This window comes from Mirounga leonina, unplaced genomic scaffold, assembly GCF_011800145.1.
Source record: "Mirounga leonina isolate KUSES-001 unplaced genomic scaffold, KU_Mleo_1.0 Mir_126, whole genome shotgun sequence".
Classification (NCBI taxonomy): Eukaryota; Metazoa; Chordata; class Mammalia; order Carnivora; family Phocidae; genus Mirounga; species Mirounga leonina.
Genome location: NW_023270314.1, coordinates 27,404,558 through 27,426,415, shown reverse-complemented (window position 1 = coordinate 27,426,415; position 21,858 = coordinate 27,404,558). Strand labels below are relative to the sequence as shown.

General features: G+C 49.8%; 2 protein-coding genes across 4 annotated transcripts; both read left to right on the top strand.

The window, feature by feature from the left end:
* Positions 1-1,454: 1,454 nt before the first annotated feature.
* GPD1 (glycerol-3-phosphate dehydrogenase 1) lies at positions 1,455-8,425 on the top strand. 2 transcript variants are annotated; one of them, XM_035002699.1, is made up of 9 exons: positions 1,459-1,581; positions 1,892-1,947; positions 2,055-2,232; positions 3,032-3,172; positions 3,794-3,932; positions 4,160-4,272; positions 4,986-5,219; positions 5,442-5,548; positions 6,540-8,425. In XM_035002699.1, the coding sequence occupies exons 1-9, from the start codon at positions 1,474-1,476 to the stop codon at positions 6,634-6,636; spliced, it is 1,173 nt and encodes a 390-aa protein (XP_034858590.1). In that variant the 5' UTR covers positions 1,459-1,473; the 3' UTR covers positions 6,637-8,425. The 2 variants fall into 2 exon arrangements, with proteins under 2 accessions (XP_034858591.1, XP_034858590.1); XM_035002700.1 differs by lacking the exon at positions 1,892-1,947 and having other exon boundaries at positions 1,455-1,581.
* A 173-nt stretch (positions 8,426-8,598) lies between these two features.
* On the top strand, positions 8,599-14,496 carry LOC118008863 (cytochrome c oxidase assembly protein COX14). 2 transcript variants are annotated; one of them, XR_004678757.1, is made up of 2 exons: positions 8,599-9,421; positions 14,088-14,496. XR_004678757.1 is itself a non-coding variant. In XM_035002702.1 (2 exons), the coding sequence occupies exons 1-2, from the start codon at positions 9,181-9,183 to the stop codon at positions 14,267-14,269; spliced, it is 237 nt and encodes a 78-aa protein (XP_034858593.1). In that variant the 5' UTR covers positions 8,616-9,180; the 3' UTR covers positions 14,270-14,496. The 2 variants fall into 2 exon arrangements, 1 of the variants encoding a protein (XP_034858593.1); XM_035002702.1 differs by having other exon boundaries at positions 8,616-9,235.
* Positions 14,497-21,858: the final 7,362 nt, after the last annotated feature.

Sequence of the window (21,858 nt, the reverse complement as noted above, 5' to 3'; positions counted from 1 at the left end):
CTCTGTAGCAGGTGCATTTTCACTCCTAAGGGAAACCATCAACTACCAACTTCATGTATGTTCCCCGGTGAGAGGAACTCCCTGCCATGGGAAGGGAATACGCTGGGCCCCTCCTGGGCAGTCCCTAGAACTTAGAAAAACCTTCTCCCCCCAGTCTTGCCCTCGGGCCCATTGACCCTTTCTCGGTGGTTGCACCCAGACTCCTCTCTGGCCTGGTGCTCACTGCTGTTGCCGGCCAGCAGGGGCCCCAGGGGGTGAAAACGCCCACTCAGCACTCCGCCGAGCCAGGAGGTCCGCACGTGGGCAGACACTGGTGTCCGCCCTCTAGGCCAAGGGGCACAGGCAGCCAGAGCGTAGGGGCATTTGCCTCACTCCAGATCAGCCTAGGAACGAGAGCCGCTTCTCTTCCTTGTCAAACAGATGGCTGTGGGTGATGTAGGGTCCCGGACTGCTCAGTGTGTTCTTCCCAGCCTCTTCCCATGTCCCAAATCACACACCCCACTTACTCTCAATTATAGGATCTAGGAACACAAAGCGCCACAGAAGTTAACGGCTGCCCCAGGTGCTGCCTCCCTTCCCCTTTCTGGCTTCTTGCAAGCCAGCCACTAACTTGAGGGAGCCCCTAGTGTGGTAGCTGGGAAACCCAAGAAAGAACTGGAGGAAGCTCAAAGCCTCTCAAGAACAGTGAACGCTTTAGCCACCTTGTTTGCTCTCCTGTCCTCTTCAAGCCCAGAATCTGCTTGGCATCAGAGCTTCTAACTCTTGACGTTTCCCACCTTCTCGTCCTGGAAGACATTCAGGTGAGGATCCTTTGAGGTGAGGAGAGAAGCCCAAGGGGGAGTCCCTGAGATGACCACTGTGGGTAACAGATGACCTTTTCCCTCGGGGCTCCTGGGGTCTCTTATCCTTGGGCTGGGATGCCCCCAAAGCAGGCCCCTAGCTCTTATGTGGTCTTTAAAAGTGAGCCCACAGCCGCCCACCTCACTCACACCCAGCCCTGTGGTAGAGCTAGCGTGGGGCCAGTGACATAGTCTTTGTCACTGCTAGAGGACAAACCTGTAGAGGAGATTTTGGGTTCCTAAGAGGCTATGGGGGGTGATTCCTACCTTGGAAAAGAAAGCATTCCTGCATCTGCTACTAGGACTGAAGACAATTTATTTCAGTGCTGGGGGACAGAAGGGAACGGGGGGCAGTCACTTGCTCCTCATCTGGGCTATTTCTTGGCAGACCTCAAAATGAGACCATTACAGGGAGGGAGGGCTGGGGCCAAGGGAAGCAGCTCATTAGCACCATCAGCTGGCAAACCTAAAAGGAAGAGGGGCCTGGACTCTGCCCCATTCCTGTTCACCACCTGTCTCTAACCTTTCCTCCCCTTTCCCTGGCTTTACCAGAGTCCCTGTCTCCCTGGGCACCCGCCTCCCAACCCGCCCCTGGAGGGCGGGACTTGGCTGCACCCATGTGTGGCGGAGTTATATGCTCCTAGTCGGCAGAGGAGCTGGGGAGCAGAGCACTGAGCTGGATCAGTTAGACAAGTGGCACCATGGCTGGCAAGAAAGTCTGCATTGTAGGCTCCGGCAACTGGTAAGTGGCTCTGTCAAGGAGTACAAGGCTAGGGCGAGAGGCAGGAGGCAGACGGTGGGTAGGAAGTGCCCTCCAATTTCTGTTCCACCCCTGCTCTCTTCTGTGCCTACCCTCACAGGGCAGATGGTGCCCAAACCTTTCGGGTCCTTGCCCGCCTGGGCAGCTGCACCTGTTTGCCACAGGAAGGGAGTTTCCAGAGTGCTCCCTGCCTGAAAAGCTGCTTGGGGGTGGGGTTTGGGGAGATCAGAAGTCTGGCCCCCTTCTCCAGCTGCAAAGTGTAAGGTAGACTGAGTCTCCTTTCTACTGCCAGGGACACACTTTCATGGTGGCGGGAGCTCACAAGGAAGACGGCAAGGATATAATCTGGTGGGCTGCTGCACTGTCCCCTCACCGCCACCCTGTGCCTCCTCCCCTGCCCCCGTTCCTCAGTCATGCCCTGACTCTTCTACTTTCTGTCCTCCCCCTCCCACTAGGGGCTCAGCTATTGCCAAGATTGTGGGAGGCAATGCAGCCCAGCTGTCACACTTTGACCCCCGGGTGACCATGTGGGTGTTTGAGGAAGACATCGGGGGGAGAAAGCTGACAGAGATCATCAACACGCAGCATGAGAACGTCAAATACCTGCCAGGGCACAAGCTGCCCCCCAACGTGGTGAGCCCCAAAACCCTGCAAGGAAGGGAGAGGGAAGTGGAGGGGTGCTTCCTGCTGAGAGGGGGCCATTTCAGCTGCTACTTGGACTTAGGAAGCGTCTTGGGATGGCTGCTGTAGACACAGGGCACCCCTATGCACAACCCCCAGAGTGCTCTCCAGGACTTTCTAGAACTGAGGAGAACCTGAACCCATCCCCACCCCCCTGATACACTTACGGGCTTCCAGGCAGAAAAGGGAGGGGGACAAGGAAGTTGGTTTCCATGGCAACCAAAGACTGGGGGTCTGGGTAGCACCTGCCTCAGGCTCTAATCCTGTTACTTATTCACTGGGCTATTAGCTGAGTTGGAGGCTGTTCCTTGGACTTAAGGTCCCTGGTCAAATCCATGTGGCTTGCTCCCAGCCTGGAGAGGGGGAGCAGGGAAGACAGCAGGGAGAGCTTTCCCTTCCCAGCTGGGGGCCCTAAGAAGCCGGGTGATGAAATCTTACTTGGCCTCTTCCTCCTGCCAAGCTTAGGCCTCCTGTGGCCTCCCTCACTGTCCCACAGCCAAGGGCTAGAAGAGTACTGAGTGGAGGTTCCCAGGAGTCCTCAAGAGCCCTGGGCAGCTGGAGGGAGAGGGATGATGATGAGGGGGAGGGAAGACAGTTTCATTCCTCCAGGTTCAGCCCTTCCAGATTCAATCCCCCAACTGTCCTTCCTTCTCCCCCCACCAGCCTCCCTCTTTAGCTCCTAGATCTCCTGAATGGGCTTCCACAGAGGCTAGAAGTCTGTGAAGCCCATGAGCACTGGTCACCCCCACAGGTGGCTGTACCAGACGTGGTCCAGGCTGCAGCGGATGCTGACATCCTGATCTTTGTGGTGCCTCATCAGTTCATCGGCAAGATTTGTGATCAGCTCAAGGGCCACCTGAAGGCAAACGCCATTGGTGTATCTCTTATTAAGGTGCCAGGAACATCTTCATGTGGATGGGGGGGTGCAGCTAACTGTTGTGGGGTCAGGGTGGGGGAAGAGAAGAGAACAGAAAATGGCAGAAGAAGGCCAAGAGTTTTTTGGAGAGAGGGGAGGAGTCGCTTTGGGGAGGCTGAGAAATAGGTGCTGGGGGCCACTGGGGAGGGGAGGCTGGTTGGGGAGTAAGAGATCGGTTTGGAGGCCGATGTCTTGAGGAATTTAGGAGGCATACAAGGGATGTCTGTGGGTATGAGAAGTGGGCTGGTTTGGAGCAGTGTCTGGGATGGAAGCTGGTTTGGGGTACTCTGTGGGGGGTTGTTTAGGGATGTGGAGGGGATACACTGCCTTGGAGACGTAGGTTGATTGAAGGTATATGGAAGGAGAATTTTCAAAAGGATTCATTTTCACGTGCAATCCACTGTCCTCACAGCAAGCTCTGGCTGCGTTGGAATGGGGGAGGGAGGCTCCACCCAAATCCAGTGGGTGGTCCGGGGGGAAGAGGCCTTTGGGGACGGACACTGATGAATAGTGGATTTGGAAGGGGCAGGATTTCTGGGTGGGAAGCCCTCAGTTGGGCATAAAGGACACCTGGCCTGAGCTCCATCCTGTGCCCAGGGGTTAGACGAGGGCCCTCACGGGCTGAAGCTCATCTCTGAAGTGATTGGGGAGCAGCTTGGCCTCCCCATGAGCGTGCTGATGGGGGCCAACATTGCCAGCGAGGTGGCTGATGAGAAGTTCTGTGAGACCACCATTGGTGAGAGCCCTATCGTCACCTGCATACACAGCGCAGCATACGTCCCCGCTCTGTACTCCCCGCCCCCCCATTTAGCCATCTTCTCCCCATTAATCAGGCGTCCCAAGCATCAGAGGTGAGGGAGGACTGGGACATCCCCCCAGGGAAAGGGTTGCAGGTCCTGCTTAGGGCAGGTGTGGGAAGAGTCAAGAGTCCCCTTTTAAAGCCTTGCCCCCTTCCCACTTTAGGCTGCAAGGACCAGACCCAAGGACAGCTTCTGAAAAAGCTGATGCAGACACCCAATTTCCGCATCACAGTGGTGCAAGAGGTGGATACAGTAGAGATCTGTGGGGCCTTAAAGGTGAGAGGGGTGCAGAGGCAGCTATGGGGTGGGGAGAAGGCCCTGAAGGAGGGCCTGGCTTAGCTCTACGACGTTGCTGGTACTCTGGGCTCTCACTCTTGGGCAATTGCTCCCCTTCCCCACCAAGTCTCTCTCTCTCTCTCTCTCTCTCTCACACACACACACACACACACACAAAGAATTGTAGCAGTAAGGTCAGGGTCATTCAGGCCTGCCAGTTATTCACTATCAAACATTGGACCTCCTTCTTCCTTTCTTCCTATAGCTCCTTGTGGGACATCCCTATCCCTGCCTCCAGTGGGTGGTCCAGGGGGAAGAGGAGATGTCCTGGGGAAGGACCCGGGCTAACAGGAGATAAGACATCCAGGACACCCAGGCAGATTGATGGCCAGAACTCTGGATCTTGGATAGAGCTGAGGACATCAGGGATATGGAACAGAACAGTCATGGATGGGAGGGCCAGCTGGACAGAAGACTGGTTTTCAGGAAAAGTTCTCAAGGATGGAGTATGGGGCAGGGTTGGGGAGCCAGGAAGCACGAGCCCAGGGGTACAGCAAGTGGGAAACTCAAGAGGTGGAAATAGTTGAGGAGCCCACCCACTGTGCTTCACTTAATTCAGTGGCGTGTCATGGCTGATGGAAGGAGCGTGAGGTAGGTGCCGAGGGGCCTGCAGGGAGGGATCCTTTCTCACCTGTGACCTCCACTCTCCAAAGAATGTAGTGGCCGTGGGTGCTGGCTTCTGTGACGGGCTGGGCTTTGGCGACAACACCAAGGCAGCAGTGATCCGACTGGGACTCATGGAGATGATCAGCTTTGCCAAGCTCTTCTGCAGTGGCCCTGTGTCCTGTGCCACCTTCTTGGAGAGCTGCGGCATTGCTGACCTCATCACTACCTGCTACGGAGGGCGGAACCGAAAGGTGGCAGAAGCCTTTGCCCGCACAGGAAAGGTGGGACCCTGGGACAATGGAGGATGGAGGGCAGCCCAACAGTTTCAACGTAGAGGGATTTAACTTGAGGCATCTCTTGAGCACAAACATTAAGACTGTTGTGAGCATTCCCAGCCTTTCTTTCCTACTAAGACCCCACCTCCCATCCGAGCCCCAGACTCTCCACCTCCCACAGACAACCTTCCTCTCCCATTTCCATCACCCATCCTATTTCCTTCACAGCCCATTGAGCAGCTGGAGAGAGAGATGCTGAATGGGCAGAAGCTGCAGGGGCCCCCAACAGCCCGGGAGCTACACAGCATCCTCCAGCACAAGGGCCTGGTGGACAAGTAGGTGTCTGCCCCAGCCCCACTGGGGAAGGGAACCACAGCCAGAAGTGCTCTCCACATTCATCTTCCTCATCCCTCCTCCATCGGTGAAGCGGGCGGAGAGGGGACCTTATGTTTACAGAGACTAGAGCGTGGAAAGAGTCTGCTCTGTCCACTCTCCCCCAGCTAGTTCATAGTCTTTGAACTACCTCCAGGCTAGTGTTCTTTAACCACACTGCTTGGACACCTCTATGTAGCCTCACTTCCTGTCCTTTCCTCCTGTCCTCTGCTATGAGGGCTGGAGCTCTGGGGCAGCAGGAATAAACTCAACTGACTGTCTCACTTCTCTGTCCCTCCACCCCAGTCTAAGCCACTACCTGGAGGCCAACCCTTCTGTACCCTGAATCCTCTCCTGGGTGCTAAGGCATGAGGAGGACAGTCTCTGTGTCAAGGTGCTCCTTTTCAGGGGGGCACAAACACAGTGGGGGTGATGGGCTGATCAGAGCGGAGCTGTGTTGGTCTGAAAGAATCCTAGTGTAAGAGTGTGAAACAGGTTCAGAAGATCAGCTCATGGCTGGTCAAGGGAAAGCCCCAGGTAAAGGAAGCAGCCTGTGCAAGAGGATGGGAAGAGGAAATGCATTTATTGAGCACCTTCACATTAATACATAATCCCTTCTGCACTTTGTTCTGTTAGTCCCATTTTACAGTTGATGATACTGAGGCTTAGAGAGGTTAAGTGGCTGGCCCAACTAGAACAAATAATTCATCCCAGGGAATCATATAGGCAAGTTCAATATGATAGGGAACAGGGCAATCAACAACCTGACCCTAAACCCAGGACTAGGAAGTTCAAATTCTCAGCAACTGGAAATTGAGAGCCAGAGTGTGCCTGAGCTCAAAGGTGGGAGAGTAGGGGAGTGGAGGGTTAGGAGGTGGAGGGGGAGTAGGCGGGGGTAAAGGGGGGAAGGGGTATACTAGAAGGCTAAACTGGGTCTTTCCTTCCCCATTCTAGGTTTCCTCTGTTCATGGCTGTGTACAGGATATGCTATGAGAGCCAGCCAGTGGGTGAATTCATCCATTGCTTGCAGAATCATCCAGAACACTTGTGAACGGAACTGGGGCCCAGGCCAGGCAGCTTCTTTACCCCAATGGAGACAGTCAGCAGCTTGGGGTACCTGGCCACCAGGATCTGTGGGATGCTCCATGGAGCAGCCTCTTCTCCTGGAGGATAAGGAGGCTGTGGGGCCCAACTATCTACCTGGGGATCCTGAACCATCAAGCAGCCTATAGCCTCTTGCCACCACCTCTCACCAGAAATGGAGTTGCCTTGTCCCTCTCCAGATGTGGGGCTTTCTCCTTGTCTTCTGGGAGGGGTAGAATCAAGGCCCAGTGCTGTCTGCTTTGGGTGTGTGTGTTGGGGGGAGGCTGAAGGGACAGGGAGGCAAGGGCTACCCACTGCTGCCTCACACAGACCAGGAGCCCCATCCCCAAGCCCAGTTAAATGGCTAAAGAAGTACCTCAGCCACAGGAGGAATGAGGCAAGGGCTGACACAGGCCTGAGGGACCCCTTTGCTCTGACCTCTGCCAGGCCCCACACAACATCAATGGATCTCAGTGTCTGTTAACAAAATACAAAGCTCTCAACCCCCTCCTAGCTTCTCCTAGCAACATCTGCGTCCTCAGAAACCTCTGGTCGTTCCTCCCCACCTCCCCCAAGCTGCCCTGGCACCAGAGCTGCTGCCATGCTGGCATCTCTGGCCCTGGGGCTTGTCATTCTCCCCCAGGGACTTCCTAGTTCTTGCTAGCTCCTCCCCACCATGCATGACCTTTCTAAGCCTTCCCTCGCCCTCCCGGCCAGCACCCTCTTCGGAGAGCAGGAACCTAATCTGCTGACAGCTACACCTTTTCATAGCAGGCTCAGATCACTCAGCTCCCTATGACCTTTGTATTTGCCCCGCCTCCCTTCTCTGGTTGGGGGAGGTGTCAGTTGGGTCCCTCCTGCTTCTATCTTCCCAAGGACATCCTGGGCTTCACCCCTTTCCTCCTCCTAAACCCTGTGCCTATTTCTCAGCTGCCCCCAGAGCAGCCAGGGCAGCTAACCAGCACCTGCATCAGGAGGCCAGGGGGCCAGAGAGTGGCCCAAAGGCTGATCAGGGATTGTGAGCAGGGAGGGGTGAGCAGGTCCCTGTTGATGGCCCCCGACATTCCAAGGCCAGTCCTCCGTTGTCACTTGAAGGCTTTCTCATGAGGTATTGACTCCATCAGCACCTCAGGAGCTGGGAAAGTCAAGGAGGAAAAAATTAAAACCCCCCTACCCACTGTGGTGAGGGAAGAACAGGAAGGGGAGGAGGGAATGTGCTTTGAACTGGCCTTGTTCCAGGATGGGTTGGCAGCCAGGGAATGTCACAGGTCAGCAGCCTGGGCCCCTGGCTACAAATAGGCCCTGTGGGCCTGCCAGGCTCCAGCCATGTTCAGCAGAGGATCTCAGCTTCCTATGTGGCAGCACCTGGCACACTGTGGCTCTGGCCAGCATTATGTTAACCCTTTCTTACTCCCTGCCCAATCAGGGAGGTGGGCTCGGCTCCTCAGCGCTAGCCCTCGAGGATTCACTGACTTACCAGGGAAGGGCAGAGCTGCCTGGATCAGGCTGCGGGAGTGCAGGCACAGCCACCCCAGATTTGCTGGGCCCGGGTTAGGGCTCTGACTGAACCCAGAGCTGCCTCCCCAGGAGGTCAAAGTGGGGGCAGAGACACAGCTCTCTTCCTTTGGCTGCAGCTGTAACCTTGTTAGCTAGTCCGACACCTTTGCCTACTTTTGTTCACTCCACAGTTAACAATCTGAGGCCTTCCCATCAAGCCTACCTCTTGTCTACTCAATAAATCGTGGTTTTCCCGGAAAGGAGTTGGGGAAGGGCGCTTCAGTGCATGCGGCAGTTCGTACGCTGTGGTGTATCACTGCATATATGTTTCCAGTCATGCCACAGGGAAAAATGAACAAAAGAAGGAAATCCCTCCTCGATAATCCCAGCCACCCCGGCCCCTGGCAGGGGTGCCCACGCCGTCCCTCTCCCCGCAAGTGGTATCCTAATCCCGGCGCGTCTTTGGTTCTTAACCGCGCTTCTTGCAAGCGCGGAGTTCACAACACGGGCCAGAAACGTTAGAGATTCGTCCCTCGTACCCACTCTGTGGCCGTGACCAAACCTGCAGCCTTCTTGGCGGTCCTGGCCTCGCGGTGCCGGTCGGGTCCCTCCCTGAGTTCGGCCGAAGCGGGCCACGTGCAAGAGGGCAGCTCCAGGCTCTAGGGGGCGCGCGGCCCGCCTCCAGAGGGCTGCCCCCGACACAATCTACCCAGCTCCCGGAGGCGTCGCGGCGCCCAGGCTGGGGATTGGCTGACTCCGAGTCGGCGAGAAAGACCGTCTTTTCTCTGGTGACTGTGTATCCTAAAAGTTCCGGTTCTAGAGCGGGAGTCACCAAAGACCCTCTGTCAATGGAGAATGGCCACAACCCCCAGAATTCAACAGTCCTCTCCGCGAGGAAGAGCGGTCTGAGGATGCGCAGTAAGGGGGACTGGCCCGGAAGCGCAAAGGCGCCGAGCCGCCGCGCTGCGCCGTGCGCAGGCGCCGTGCGCAGGCTCCCTCCGCAGTGGGCGGCGTTATGGTGGCTCGGGCGCGTGCTGACCTCTCTCGCGTCGGGAGCCGAGTCCTAGAGGGTAAGCGGGACGGGTGGCAGGCAGAAAGAGTGGTTTCCGCTCCCGTAGCGCCCCAGGAAAGGCCGCTACCCTCGCGTACGTGGTCCGGCTGCCGCGTCCGGCTGCGCTAGGAAATTGCGCAGAGTGCGGCGGCCAGACGCTGCTGGCCGACGCCGCGGCGGGACGCCGGGAAGCGGCAGCACCCAGGTACGCCTTTGCCAGGGCCCCGCGGGGGCCGCGCGTCCGCCGAGGCGCCCCGTCTCGGGCCGGCCTTTGTTTACCCTTCCTCCCACGCCCGGCTTTCAGTGCCCTTGAGATCCCCGCGTATCCTGGGCCGCGGAGCGTGAGCCGCCAGCCGCACCGCTTCCAGCCCAGCAGACCCCTGACAGCCGTAGGTGCCTGTCAAACCTTGACTCCAACCCGGCGTCTTGGCCCTCCAAGCCCTGACTTCAGTAGCTCTGACCCTTCCTTGCCTTACAGTCAGCTGCGCCTTGGTGTGCGGCTCTCCCGGGCACCCTTCGTGCTGATGGATTCAACAGCTCCACTCCTTTGCCGCTTTCAGCTCCGGGAATGCTCTCCCCTCCCTTTTCCCGACTGGTATAAATCCTGTCCGTCCTTCTAAAGGACAAAGCCACACCTCCCCCCTCCACCCCCCCCCCCCCGTGCTTACTGCTAACTTCTTGAGCCCCCACCTTTCCTCTGAGCTCTCACTTTATCTTCTGGTCACTGCCCGTCTTCTACGTTATGTAACCGAATTAGGGATCTGTGACTTTTCCCCATCAGCCATAAGCTGCTTTGAGACAGAGACTTTTTCTTCTCTGGGGCTTTCATGGCGGGAGTAAAAGGTAAACAGATAAATGAGTAAATCTAAGCGGAGGTGGAACACGTTTGAGGAAATGATTTCCAGGGGCGCCTGGGTGGCTCAGTCGGTTGAGCGTCTGCCTTGAGCTCAAGCCATGATCTCCAGGTCTTGGGATTGCCCCCCCACCCCCGTAGGGCTCCCTGCGCAGCGGGGATTCTGCTTCTCCCCCTGCTTGTTCTCTCTCTTTCTGTCTCAAATGAATAAATAAAATCTTAAAAAAAAAAAAAAAAAGATTTCCAGAGGAGAACCCCGAACCTTGAGGTACTCCCACATTTAGGGGGCAGAAAAAGAGAAGAGCCCGAACTTTGCAGATTGCACTCCTATGGAATTTTCCATATTGGTATTGTGGTTTTTTCCCGTTTTGGGGAACCTTCAGTTTAACCCCATCACCCCATAACAGACCCAGCATTGACTTTTTTTTTTTTTTTTTAAAGATTTTCTTTCTTTATTTGACAGAGACACAGCGAGAGAGGGAACACAAGCAGGGGGAGTGGGAGAGAGAGAAGCAGGCTTCCCGCCGAGCAGGGAGCCCAATGTGGGGCTCGATCCCAGGACCCTGGGGTCATGACCCTTGCCGAAGGCAGATGCTTAACGACTGAGCCACCCAGGCGCCCCGACTTTTTTTTTTTTTTTTAAAGAAAATTGATGTCTCTCACATGACAGTGTTTTGCTAACCTCAAAAGTTTCATTTCCAAGGTAAATCCTTCTACGTGGGCTTCTAATTTCACCTTTTCCTGGGCCATCCCAGATCTTGTTCCATCCTGCCCACCTCTTTTATCTTCTGTTTAGCCACCAGCTTCTTCTTCTCTAAAGCACATTCAGATCTTCCTTACCAATAAGCAAGACATACTAGAATTTCCTTGATCTTGTTGCCTTCTCAAGCGCTGCCTTATCACTTCTATCCCCTTAACCAGAAAATCACAAGAATTCTTAGCTATGAGGTGAAGGGGTTATCCTTCTAATAATCTGTTTCTCTCTGTCTCGGAAAAATGCCTAGGCACATGAAACTTGGGGTTTGTGGGCCTGCTGGAGCTAAGAATCTGTGCTTTGTTGGGGCGCCTTGCAGGCTCAGTCAGTAGAGCATGGGACTCTTGATCTTGTGTGGTGAGTTTGAGCCCCACCTTGGGTGTGGAGCCTACCTTAAAGGAAAAAAAAAAAAAGAATGTGCGTTTACTTAATGCCTGTTCCAGTTCAGTGCACTAAATTGACTTCTACCCTAGGAATGTTTGTTTACCTGTGATCTAGTCACCTTTTCCCATCCAGCGATCCGATCTGAGCAGTGTTCATGGCACTTAACTTGCAGTAATGGTTCCCAGTTTTCATTTTGGCTCAACAGGTGGGAAGGATACAGCACATCTCTATCAGTGGCAGTGACTTGATACAGGAGTGATTTTCAACCAGGAGGGGAGATGGATTTGAATAAAAAAGCCCCCCAGATGTTTCTGAAATTTCCCATCTGCTTTCTTTCACTATTTTCCTCCTTCAGATTAGCATTCCCTTGGCTTCTGTCTCCGGTCTTATCCTCTGCTTTGGTGTCACTTGTTACCTCTCTTTGTATCTGTAGCCTAGCCTCTCTCCCAAGATCTGTCCAGATTTGCATATCCATCTGCCTGAAAGACATCATCGCATGAATGTTGGGCTGAACATCTTAGTTTTAACATGTCCCAAACCCAGTTCATGATCTTGACTGCCACTCATTGCCGCTAAAACCCCCATGCACACAGTGATACACCCCTGTTTCTTTTCATTTCTTATTCCTAGTAACAGTATCCCAATCCACAGAGTTTCCTGATTTGCTGCTTTGGAGATATTTTCAGCTTTGCCCTAATCCATTCTGTTAATAAATCTTGTTCTACTTCCAAAATAACTGCTGCATCTGTCCTCTCCTTTTCCACTGCCCTGCCTTAGCTCAGGGCCTGTGGAGAGTTTTGGTTAATGTGAAAATAGAAATCTCTCGTTGGGATTAGACAAGAGACGGAAGTGAAGTTCTGGACACCAAAATTACATCTGTTAGTAGGTCTTCTGTCATTCTCCTAGCCAAGGTGTACCATCCTTTTACTTTGTTAGCTGGTGAATGCTTCCAGCCTTCTTCCTCCAGCCCCTCGAAGAAGTGGTCCTATACCTGGTTAGCATCTTGCCAGGGTAATGGGGGGGTAGGTGGAGAAGGAATAAATGAGGAAGACGTTGAAGGTTGCAGGTCTCTTTGCTGGGAGCTTGTTTACCACCTTAGTGTCCTCTGTGTGTGTGTGTGTGTGTGTGTTCACAGTCTCACAGCTTGGGGTCCTTTCAAACCTCAGATAACCCAGTCACAACTCTTTCTTACCTCAACCTGTGTCATTTGGTTTTCTTCCTCTTGCCTTATTTAATGTCACTTTCTATAGTCATTTGGGATTATAATTCAGGGAAGCTGTCTCTCAGCTCAGCTTGGGTTCCGCTCTCAAGGAATGGCTCAACAGCAGTGTTTAGCCAACAGGACTCACTCTGAGAAGCGCTTATGTGTCTCACCCTACTCTTGACCCCCTAACCAGCTAATCCTGAGCTTCGCTTCTTCCAAATTCTTGACTTTTAAGAAACCTATTCTCACTAATTTCAGTCTTTTTTTTTTTTTTTAAGATTTTTTTTTTATTTGACACAGAGAGAGATAGCGAGAGCAGGAACACAAGCAGGGGGAGTGGGAGAGGGACAAGCAGGCTTCCCGCTGAGCAGGGAGCCCGACGTGGGACTCGATCCCAGGACTCTGGGATCATGACCTGAGCCGAAGGCAGACGCTTAACAACTGAGCCACCCAGGCGCCCAGAATTTTTTTTTTTTTTAAGATTTTATTTATTTGACAGAGAGCGAGAGAGGGAACACAAGCAGGGGGAGTGGGAGAGGGAGAAGCAGGCTCCCCGAGGAACAGGGAGCCTGGTGTGGGGCTCGATCCCAGAACCCTGGGACCATGACCTGAGCCGAAGACAGATGCTTAACAACTGAGCCACCCAGGCGCCCTCAGTCAGTCTTGTAATATCAATTCCCTCAACAGTGAGGAGCCTAAGAACACATTCATAGTTCTAAATTGAAGAACATTTTGTTCAGGATGAAAGAGTCCCATGCTAAACTTTATCTTATTCCCTAGTTCAGAATATCCAGGGAACTGCTAAATTAGAAGTAATTTATCTTTTGCAAACAATTTGTTGGGGACTCAGTAAGTTTCTTTTTTAACCCTTGGGATAGGTTCTTGGTATTGTGTTTGGAACTTAGAATTAATGCCATAGAAGGTTAAGTGTAATTGAAATAATATCAATGTACTGTTGGCATTATTTCAGGTATATTATGGCTTACACAGATACTTGAGGGCTAACATGGGAACTTAGCCACCATGAACAAGATTGTTTTCATGGGAAAACAAATTGGTTATTGTGTAGAAGGCTCCCATTTGACCCTCCCAGAGAGAATAATTTACTGCTAATGTTTAATCCACAATTACCCCCATTAATTCCCTACTAGCCAGAGAAATTGATGTGTGCTTATATTTGTATATCAATTAAGAACATTTCTGGGTGGTTCATACCAGTGCTTTATCTTATAAACATAGAGGGCCAGGTTTTACCTGTAATGTCATTCATTACATGTATACATACATACCTGTATCTCCTTTGCAGACTTTATCTTTCTGAATCTTTTTTTTTTTTTTTAAGATTTTATTTATTTATTTGACAGAGCGCGCGCGCCAGGGAGCCCAAGCGGAGGGGAACGGCAGAGGGAGAGGGAGAAGCAGGCTCCCTGCTGAGCAGGGAGCCCAATGAGGGATTCGATCCCAGGACCAGGGGATCATGACCTGAGCTGAAAGCAGATGCTTAACCGACTGAGCCAGCCAGGCGCCCCTTCCTCTGGCATATGTGTAGGGGCCGTTCAGAGTAGAGTCCAGGCAGACTAAGCAGGATGCAGAAGATGTGGAGTGGCCTTAAAAAGAGAAGGGGGCTGGGCAGATGAGGCCTTATTCTTGGGTCTAAATCCATTCTCTCTTTGTAGGGGACAACATGCCAACTGCCAAGCAGCTAGCTGACATTGGCTACAAGACCTTCTCTACCTCCATGATGCTCCTCACTGTGTACGGGGGTTACCTGTGCAGTGCCCGGGCCTACCGTTATTTCCAGCGGCGCAGCTCCCAGCGCCAGGCTGCCGAAGAACAGAAGACCTCAGGAGTCCTGTAGGACTGCAGGTTTTTCTCCTTGAGCAGAGAGGCCTGAGGCGTGCTGTGGAATGATCTCACCTGCAATCATTTCCAAGTCGCGAGAACTAGGTCCTTGATGGTTTTCAAATCATGCTGAGAAAAAGTGCCCCTGTTTTCTCTGGTACCGCCGGTTTGGGGCGGCTGTGGGATCACAACAGGAATGGGAGGATGAGGCACATCTGTGTACATTAAATATTTTGCCATGTCTGTGTCTTGGTATTTTTGTTTACTCAAGTAGGCTATGGAAGGCAGAGGTGGGGCCTTGACTACCAGTTTCTAGTCACAGACTGGATTTCCATCTTTTGAGCTCTCAGCACCCGTGAAGTGGGGGTATGCAGTTTTAGGAGTAGAAGGGTCAACTCATGATCTCAGACAGAAGACTGTCCCAGCATCTCTACAAATCCCCTGAAAAGACTCAGTAAAGACCACAGCTCTTTGGTCAGTGACCATTCCTAGACCAAGTACTGTGTCCAGGTAAAGGGGTACTCTGGGCCGCTCATGGCCACATGTGTGCCCCTCGGTTAAGGAAGGCAGAGGCCCTTGTTTAACAGCCCTATCAAAACTGCCCAAAGTGGAGGAGGCGTAGTTCCCAAAGGGAAGGGTCGTTGGGCAGCCTATAGTAATGCAGTCCAGCTCCTTAGGCTCAGTGGGTGTAGCGTTAGCATAGGGTTGGTTTCTCCCTGTGCCCCTGCACAGGAAAGCTGCCTGCAGGTCTTTTTGCAAAGTTGTGAAGAGGATTTGAAAGAAAACAGTGCATTCCAGGTAAAACCCAGCTATGAAGAGAGCTGTTCCTGCCACTTACTCCACTTTGAGCCTTGAGGCTTGCAAGTAGACTTCATATCGCCCGAGATAACAGTCCTCTTGGGCATTTGTCCTCTCTCCTGCTTTCTGTGCCTACTGCTCTGACCTTTGTCCTTCTACTCCTAAACCTTTCACCTGAAAGCCCTCTTCGGTGATTAAAAAAATCCAGCTTTCCTATACCACCAGGCCTTTTACTCCCATCCTCTCTTGGCGTGTTAACCAAGAACTCCACGGCCTCTGCTTTCTCACTTCCTATATCCCGGGAGGATCACCATTCTCCCAGCTCCCCTGTGCACTTTCAGAAAGTATAACATCCTTCCACCAACACCATTGTGTTGAAACTCCTGGGTAACAGGGACTCCATTGTGTCACACCCACTGATGATTTCAGTCCGTCCCTGGCTGTTTCGAAGCTGCACTGAAGTTCTACTTTGGCCACAGGGTGGGACCACTATTCTTGTTTCCTCCTATGCCTTTGACTTTTCCTTTTGATTTCCTTTGGGAATTTCTGCCCACTTTAAACACTGATGTGCTTCGAAGTTTTGTTCTTAGACCATTGCTCTCATTCTGTATGTTTTTCCTAGATTATTCTAGGTACTCAATGGCTTTAACATGAAAATAGTTAAGTGCTCAGTGTTGATATCCCAACTCTACCATTCTAACCATATTGCAGTAGGCCAGTTACTTACTCTTAACTCCTCAGTTTACGTCTGTCTAATGGGGATTAAAAAAATAATAGTTCCTAATTTAAGAGATCAGTTTAAAGATTAAATGAGATAATCCAAATTAAGTATTTCTTTGTCTGGCATATGATAAGCACTCAGTAGATGTCAGCTGTTAATGCCTACTGCTGACCTCCAACTGTATCTTCCAAATAGACCTTTTGGGTTTCAACTATACCCAGTTGCTTGACATATCTACTTGAATATCCTATAGTCCTCTCTAACTTGGTATGTTTTTCCCCCTATTTTAGTTAATGATGCTATCATCAAGTCAGAAATAATTGGAGGGTTTTTTTTTAAGATTTTATTTATTTATTTTTAATGATTTTATTTATTTGACAGAGAGCGAGAGCAGGAACACAAGCAGGGGGAGTGGGAGAGGGAGAAGCAGGCTTCCCACCGAGCAGGGAGCCCGATGTGGAACTTGATCCCAGGACCCAGGGATCATGACCTGAGCCGAAGGCAGATGACGTTTAACGACTGAGCCACCCAGGCACCCCAATAATATGAGTTTTATTAGACTTCCTGTATCCTCCCAACCAAGTAATTGTCTTTTTAATTTTCACCATTTAAACATCTACTTAGTTCAATCCTTATCATTTCTTGCTTATAATTTTGCAGAAGCCTTTTAGAAGTCTTGATTCCAATCTTGACCTCATCAGATTTATCTGCCACATTGTTATCAGAGACCTCTATTTGGAACTAACTTGATTACGGCACTCTCTTGCTTTTGATCTCTGAAGCTCAACCACAGACAACAGGTTAAGAATCTTTGACCCAGGGGCGCCTGGGTGGCTCAGTTGGTTAAGCGACTGCCTTTGGCTCAGGTCATGATCCTGGAGTCCCGGGATCGAGTCCCGCATCGGGCTTCCTGCTCGGCAGAGACTCTGCTTCTCCCTCTGACCCTCCTCCCTCTCGTGCTCTCTGTCTCTCATTCTCTCTCTCTTAAATAAATAAATAAAATCTTTAAAAAAAAAAAAAGAATCTTTGACCTGTAGAGTCAAGTCCAGACTCCTTAATATGGCATCTGAGGTCCTTAAAACCTGACCCATTTTATGTCCCTACCTCATCCTTTTTGTTCTGGTAATATCAACTGCCTGTATGCTTGCATGCTGTTTCTTGTTCCATGCCTGTTTGCTTTCTCTCTGAATAGAATATCCTAGGTACCTATCCTCCCCACCCCCTTTTCTTCTCTTTTCTCTTTTTCCAATAAAGTTTCTTGGACTCTTCACTCTCCCATACTGGGCCACGTGTCTGTAGAAGATACCACTTTTCCTTTTAAAAAATCTTTAAAAGCACAAGTAGCTAAGACAGTTTTGAAGAGGAACAAAGAAGATGGGTTGGCCCTACCAGATATCAAAACTTAGAGTAATCCAAATGTAGTGACATTAGTGTAGGAATAGATGAATAGGTCATTGTCGTAGTATAATAAACTCAAACAGATCAGCATGTATGTGAGAAATTGAGTATGATAGAGTATCACAAACCCATGGGGGAAACTGTCCTCTATGTTGTGGAGATGGAGATTTTATATATATATATATATATCTCCTATATATTTATGATTGTAAAAATACAAAAATAAAAAATTGAAAGGACACACCAAACTCACAATAGCAATTATATTGGGGGTGAGGTGAGATGGAGTAGGGCAGAGGTAGAAGGGGTCTTAAATGACAACTGTTTCTTCTAGTCACAAGACTTCTTTTTTTAAAGATTTTATTTATTTATCTGACAGAAATAGCGAGAGAGGGAACACAAACGGGGAGTGGGAGAGGGAGAAGCAGGCTTCCCGTGGAGCAGGGAGCCCGATGCGGGGCTCAATCCCAGGACCCTGGGATCATGACCTGAGCCGAAGGCAGATGCCCAACAACTGAGCCACCCAGGCGCCCCTATTCACAAGACTTCTGACACCAAATGTGTTTTTCCCACACACAACAATTTTCCCACCTCTGCAGACAGCAGCCGAGTATCCCACAATTCAGTTCTGCCCTTAGCTACCTGGAGTTAGCACAGACCCCACAGGTTAAAGGCTTAGTCTCACAAGACTGGCTCCCACTTAAGATGCCAATCACAAGTAGTAGATCCCCAGGTTATCCACACTCTGCCTGTCTTGACTACAAATCAGTCCCCATGATGACCTTAGGTTTGATCATTTGTTATGATGGCTCACAGAGCTGAACTAGGGAAACACTTTATTATTCCTGGTTTATTATAAAGGATACCACTCAGAAACAGCCAAGTGGAAGAGATGATTAAGGCAGGGTAAAGGCATACCACCCTTCTTAAAAAAAAAAAAAGGGGACGCCTGAGTGGCTCAGTTGGTTAAGCGACTGCCTTCGGCTCAGGTCATGATCCTGGAGTCCCGGGATCGAGTCCCGCATCAGGCTCCCTGCTGAGCAGAGAGTCTGCTTCTCCCTCTGACCCTCCCCTCTCTCATGTGCGCGCGCTCTCTCTCTCAAATAAATAAAATCTTAAAAAAAAAAAAAAAAAGGCATACCACCCTATCAACACCTTAGTGTGTTCACCATCCCGGAAGCTCTCTGAACCCCATTGTTTAGGGTTTTTATGGAGGTCCCATTACATAAGCATGATTGATTAAATCATTGACCATTGGTAGTTAGCTCAGTCTCCAACCTTTATCCCCAGCCTGGAAGTTGGGAGAGTGAGGCTGAAAATTGCAGTCCTCTAATTATGCCTTTGGTCCTGTTGCTGTGGCAATCACCTCCCATCCTGAAACTAGCTAGGGGCCCACAAGTCACCTCATTAACATACAGACATCACTCTGGAGATTACAGAGGTCTTAGAAACTGCCAATAACTGGGAAGAAGACCAAATATGTATGGATGTATTGCTTTCTTTTTTTAAGTAAACTCTGCCCTCAACATGGGGCTTGAACTCAAGCCGGAGATCAAGAGTCACATGCTCTACTGACTGAGCCAGCCAGGTGCCCCTGTGTTTCTTACATCACCATGTCACAGGTCTCTAATTTTGTACTTCTTTTACAAGTAAGATTGGCGATAAGACAAAATGTTAGAGATGTTAATTCTGGGTGTTGGAAATAATGGGAGTATATATTATTCCTTATTTTTCTGCATTTTTTTTCCAAGTGCTCAAAGAAAAACTTGGGGGGAACTATTTTTGATGGCTTTCTGTTCACTACAGTTGTTCTTTTTTTTTTTTTTTTAAAGATTTTATTTATTTATTTGACAGAGAGAGACACAGGGAGAGAGGGAACACAAGCAGGAGGAGTGGGGGAGGGAGAAGCAGGCTTCCCACTGAGCAGGGAGCCCGACACGGGGCTCGATCCCAGGACCCCGGGATCACGACCCGAGCCGAAGGCAGACGCCTAACCGACCGAGCCACCCAGGCGCCCCTCACTACAGTTGTTCTTAGCCAAAGTAGTAATCACCCCCCTCCACCCATGACCACCTGAGGTGAAAGTGTTTTGAGTGTCACAATGATTGGGAAGCATCTCTGGCATTTGGTGGGTGGAGGCCAAGGATGCTAGATTTTTTGCAATGCCTGCGATAGTCTTGGCACAACAAGTCCCAAGTCCTGCACAACTCTCAGATGTCTCCATAGATGTTCAAATAAGTGAAAAGACAGTTTATAATTAGCCGAGCCTATAATCTCTCTTTTCCATATAAACACAAATGTACTTTTTGTACAGGTTTAGTGTACTCGGATTTCTCTAGGCATGCAACTTTATATTAAATGGAGGGAAGACTACAGTAATTCGTTTTATTCAGAACTTCTGTATACCATCTCAGAAAGCCATGTCATCGATGGCAAAGCCTGTTCTTGGTATTTGAGTCTCTGACACAATGTGATTGTAACAGTCTGCATTTGTAGCCACTGAATTGATGGTGAACGTACAGAAGGGCAGTCACCTAAATGCTAGTATAACTATGTCCAAGTATTTACACACAGAAATCATTTTATTACAAATTGTTTTAAAATTCTCCTTTATGTTACTATTAGGGTATTATGCTGATTTTTAAAAATTATGTGCGTCAGTATGTTAAAAATTATTAATTGTATTTAAGGTTAGCCACAGGAGACTGGCAAATGCTCATTATAGAAATAATTCACTTTTGGTCATCTTTTGCTGTGGTGCTAAGGTGATGGTTAATTTTGTGTCAACTTAGCTAGGCTATGGTGCTCAGTTGTTTGGTCAAACATCAGTCTGGATGCTGCAGTGAAGGTAATTTTTAGATGTAATCAACATTTAAATCAGACTTTCAGTAAAGCAGATTGTCCTCCATAATGTGGATGGGTCTCATCCAATCAGTTGAAGGCCTTAAGAGCAAAGACTTGAGAGTTGCCAAAGAAGGAGTTCTACATCAAGACTGTAACATAGGGGTGCCTGGCTGGCTCAGCCAGTAGAGCATATGATTCTAGATCTCAGGGTTGTAAGTTTGAGCCCTGCGTTGGGTGGAGAGTTTACTTAAAAAAAATTTTTTTTAATCTTTAAAAAAAAAAAAGTGTAATATAGAAACCCTGAGTTTCCAGCTTGTAGGTCTTTTTTTTTTTTTTTTTAAAGCAATCTCTACATCCAAAGTGGGGCTTGAACTCACAACCCCAAGATCAAGAGTCACATGCTCCACCGACTGAGCCAGCCAGGTGCCCCTCCAGCCTGTAGATCGTGGACTGCATTATCAACTCTTAACTGAACTTCCAGCCTGCTAGCATTTCAGATTTGCCAGTTGCTACAATAATATGAGCCAATTCCTTAAATAAGTTTCTAACTCTGCTTTCTTTCTAACCTATTGGTTCTGTTTCCCTGGAGAACTCTAATAGAGCAAATGTCATACCTGATAAGGGGTTGGTATCCAAGATATACAGAGAATTTATAAAATTCAATTACCTGGGGCTGGTTCATTCGGTAGAACATGCAACTCCATCTTGGGATTGTGAGTTCAAGTCCCACACTGGGTGTAGAGATTACTTACAAATAAAATCTTAAAAACAAGACAAAAACTCAATACCCCAAAAACAAATGATCCAATTAAAAAATGGGTGGGGGCGCCTGGGTGGCTCAGTCAGTTGAGTGTCCATCTCTGATTTTGGCTCAGGTCGTGGTCTCCAGGTTGTGGGATCAATCTCTGCATTGGGTTCCAAGCTCAGCAGGGAGTCTGCTTGAGATTCTCTCTCTCTCTCTCCCCTTGTCCCTCCCCTGCTCACATGCATGCTCTCTTTATTTAAAATGAATAAATCTTTTTAAAAAATGGGCAGAAGACATGAATACACATTTTTCCAAAGAAGACACATAGATGGCCAACAGACATATGAAAAGATGCTCAACATCTCTTATCAGGGACATGCAAATCAAAACTACAATGAGCTATCACCTCACACCTATCAGAATGGCTAAAATCAACAACACAGGGTGCCTGGGTGGCTCAGTTGGTTAAGCGACTGCCTTCGGCTCAGGTCATGATCCTGGAGTCCCGGGATTGAGTCCCGCATCGGGCTCCCTGCTCAGCAGGGAGTCTGCTTCTCCCTCTGACCTTCCCCCCTCTCATGTGCTCTCTCTCTCTCTCACTCTCTCAAATAAATGAATAAATAAAATCTTAAAAAAAAATAAAATCAACAACACAAGAAACAGCAGGTGTTGGCGAGGATGCGGAGAAAGGGGAACCCTCCTACACTGTTGGTGGGAATGCAAGCTGTTGCGGCCATTGTGGAAAACAGTATGGAGGTTCCTCAAAAAAGTTAATAGAACTACCCTATGATCCAGCAATTTACACTAAAGCAAAATATACTACTAGGTATTTACCCAAAGAATACAAAAATACGAATTCAGAGGGATACATGCACCCTTATGTTTATAGCAGCATTATCTATAGTAGCCAAATTTAGGAGATAACTAACTGTCCATCAACAGATGAATGGATAAAGAACAGGTGGAATACACACACACACACACATATACACACACACAGTGGAATATTAGATATAAAAAAGAATGAAATCTTGCCATTTGCAATGACATGGATGGAACTAGACAGTATTATGCTAAGAGAAGTAAGTCAGAGAACGAC

Excerpts from the sequence above, each read along its gene's own strand:
- LOC118008863 (XM_035002702.1), top strand. The coding sequence starts at position 9,181 with ATGGTGGCTCGGGCGCGTGCTGACCTCTCTCGCGTCGGGAGCCGAGTC. Across the intron at positions 9,236-14,087 it reads CGGGAGCCGAGTCCTAGAGG|GGGACAACATGCCAACTGCC; the intron begins GTAAGCGGGACG and ends CTCTCTTTGTAG.
- GPD1 (XM_035002699.1), top strand. The coding sequence starts at position 1,474 with ATGCTCCTAGTCGGCAGAGGAGCTGGGGAGCAGAGCACTGAGCTGGAT. Across the intron at positions 1,948-2,054 it reads GACGGCAAGGATATAATCTG|GGGCTCAGCTATTGCCAAGA; the intron begins GTGGGCTGCTGC and ends CCCTCCCACTAG. Across the intron at positions 5,220-5,441 it reads CCTTTGCCCGCACAGGAAAG|CCCATTGAGCAGCTGGAGAG; the intron begins GTGGGACCCTGG and ends TTTCCTTCACAG.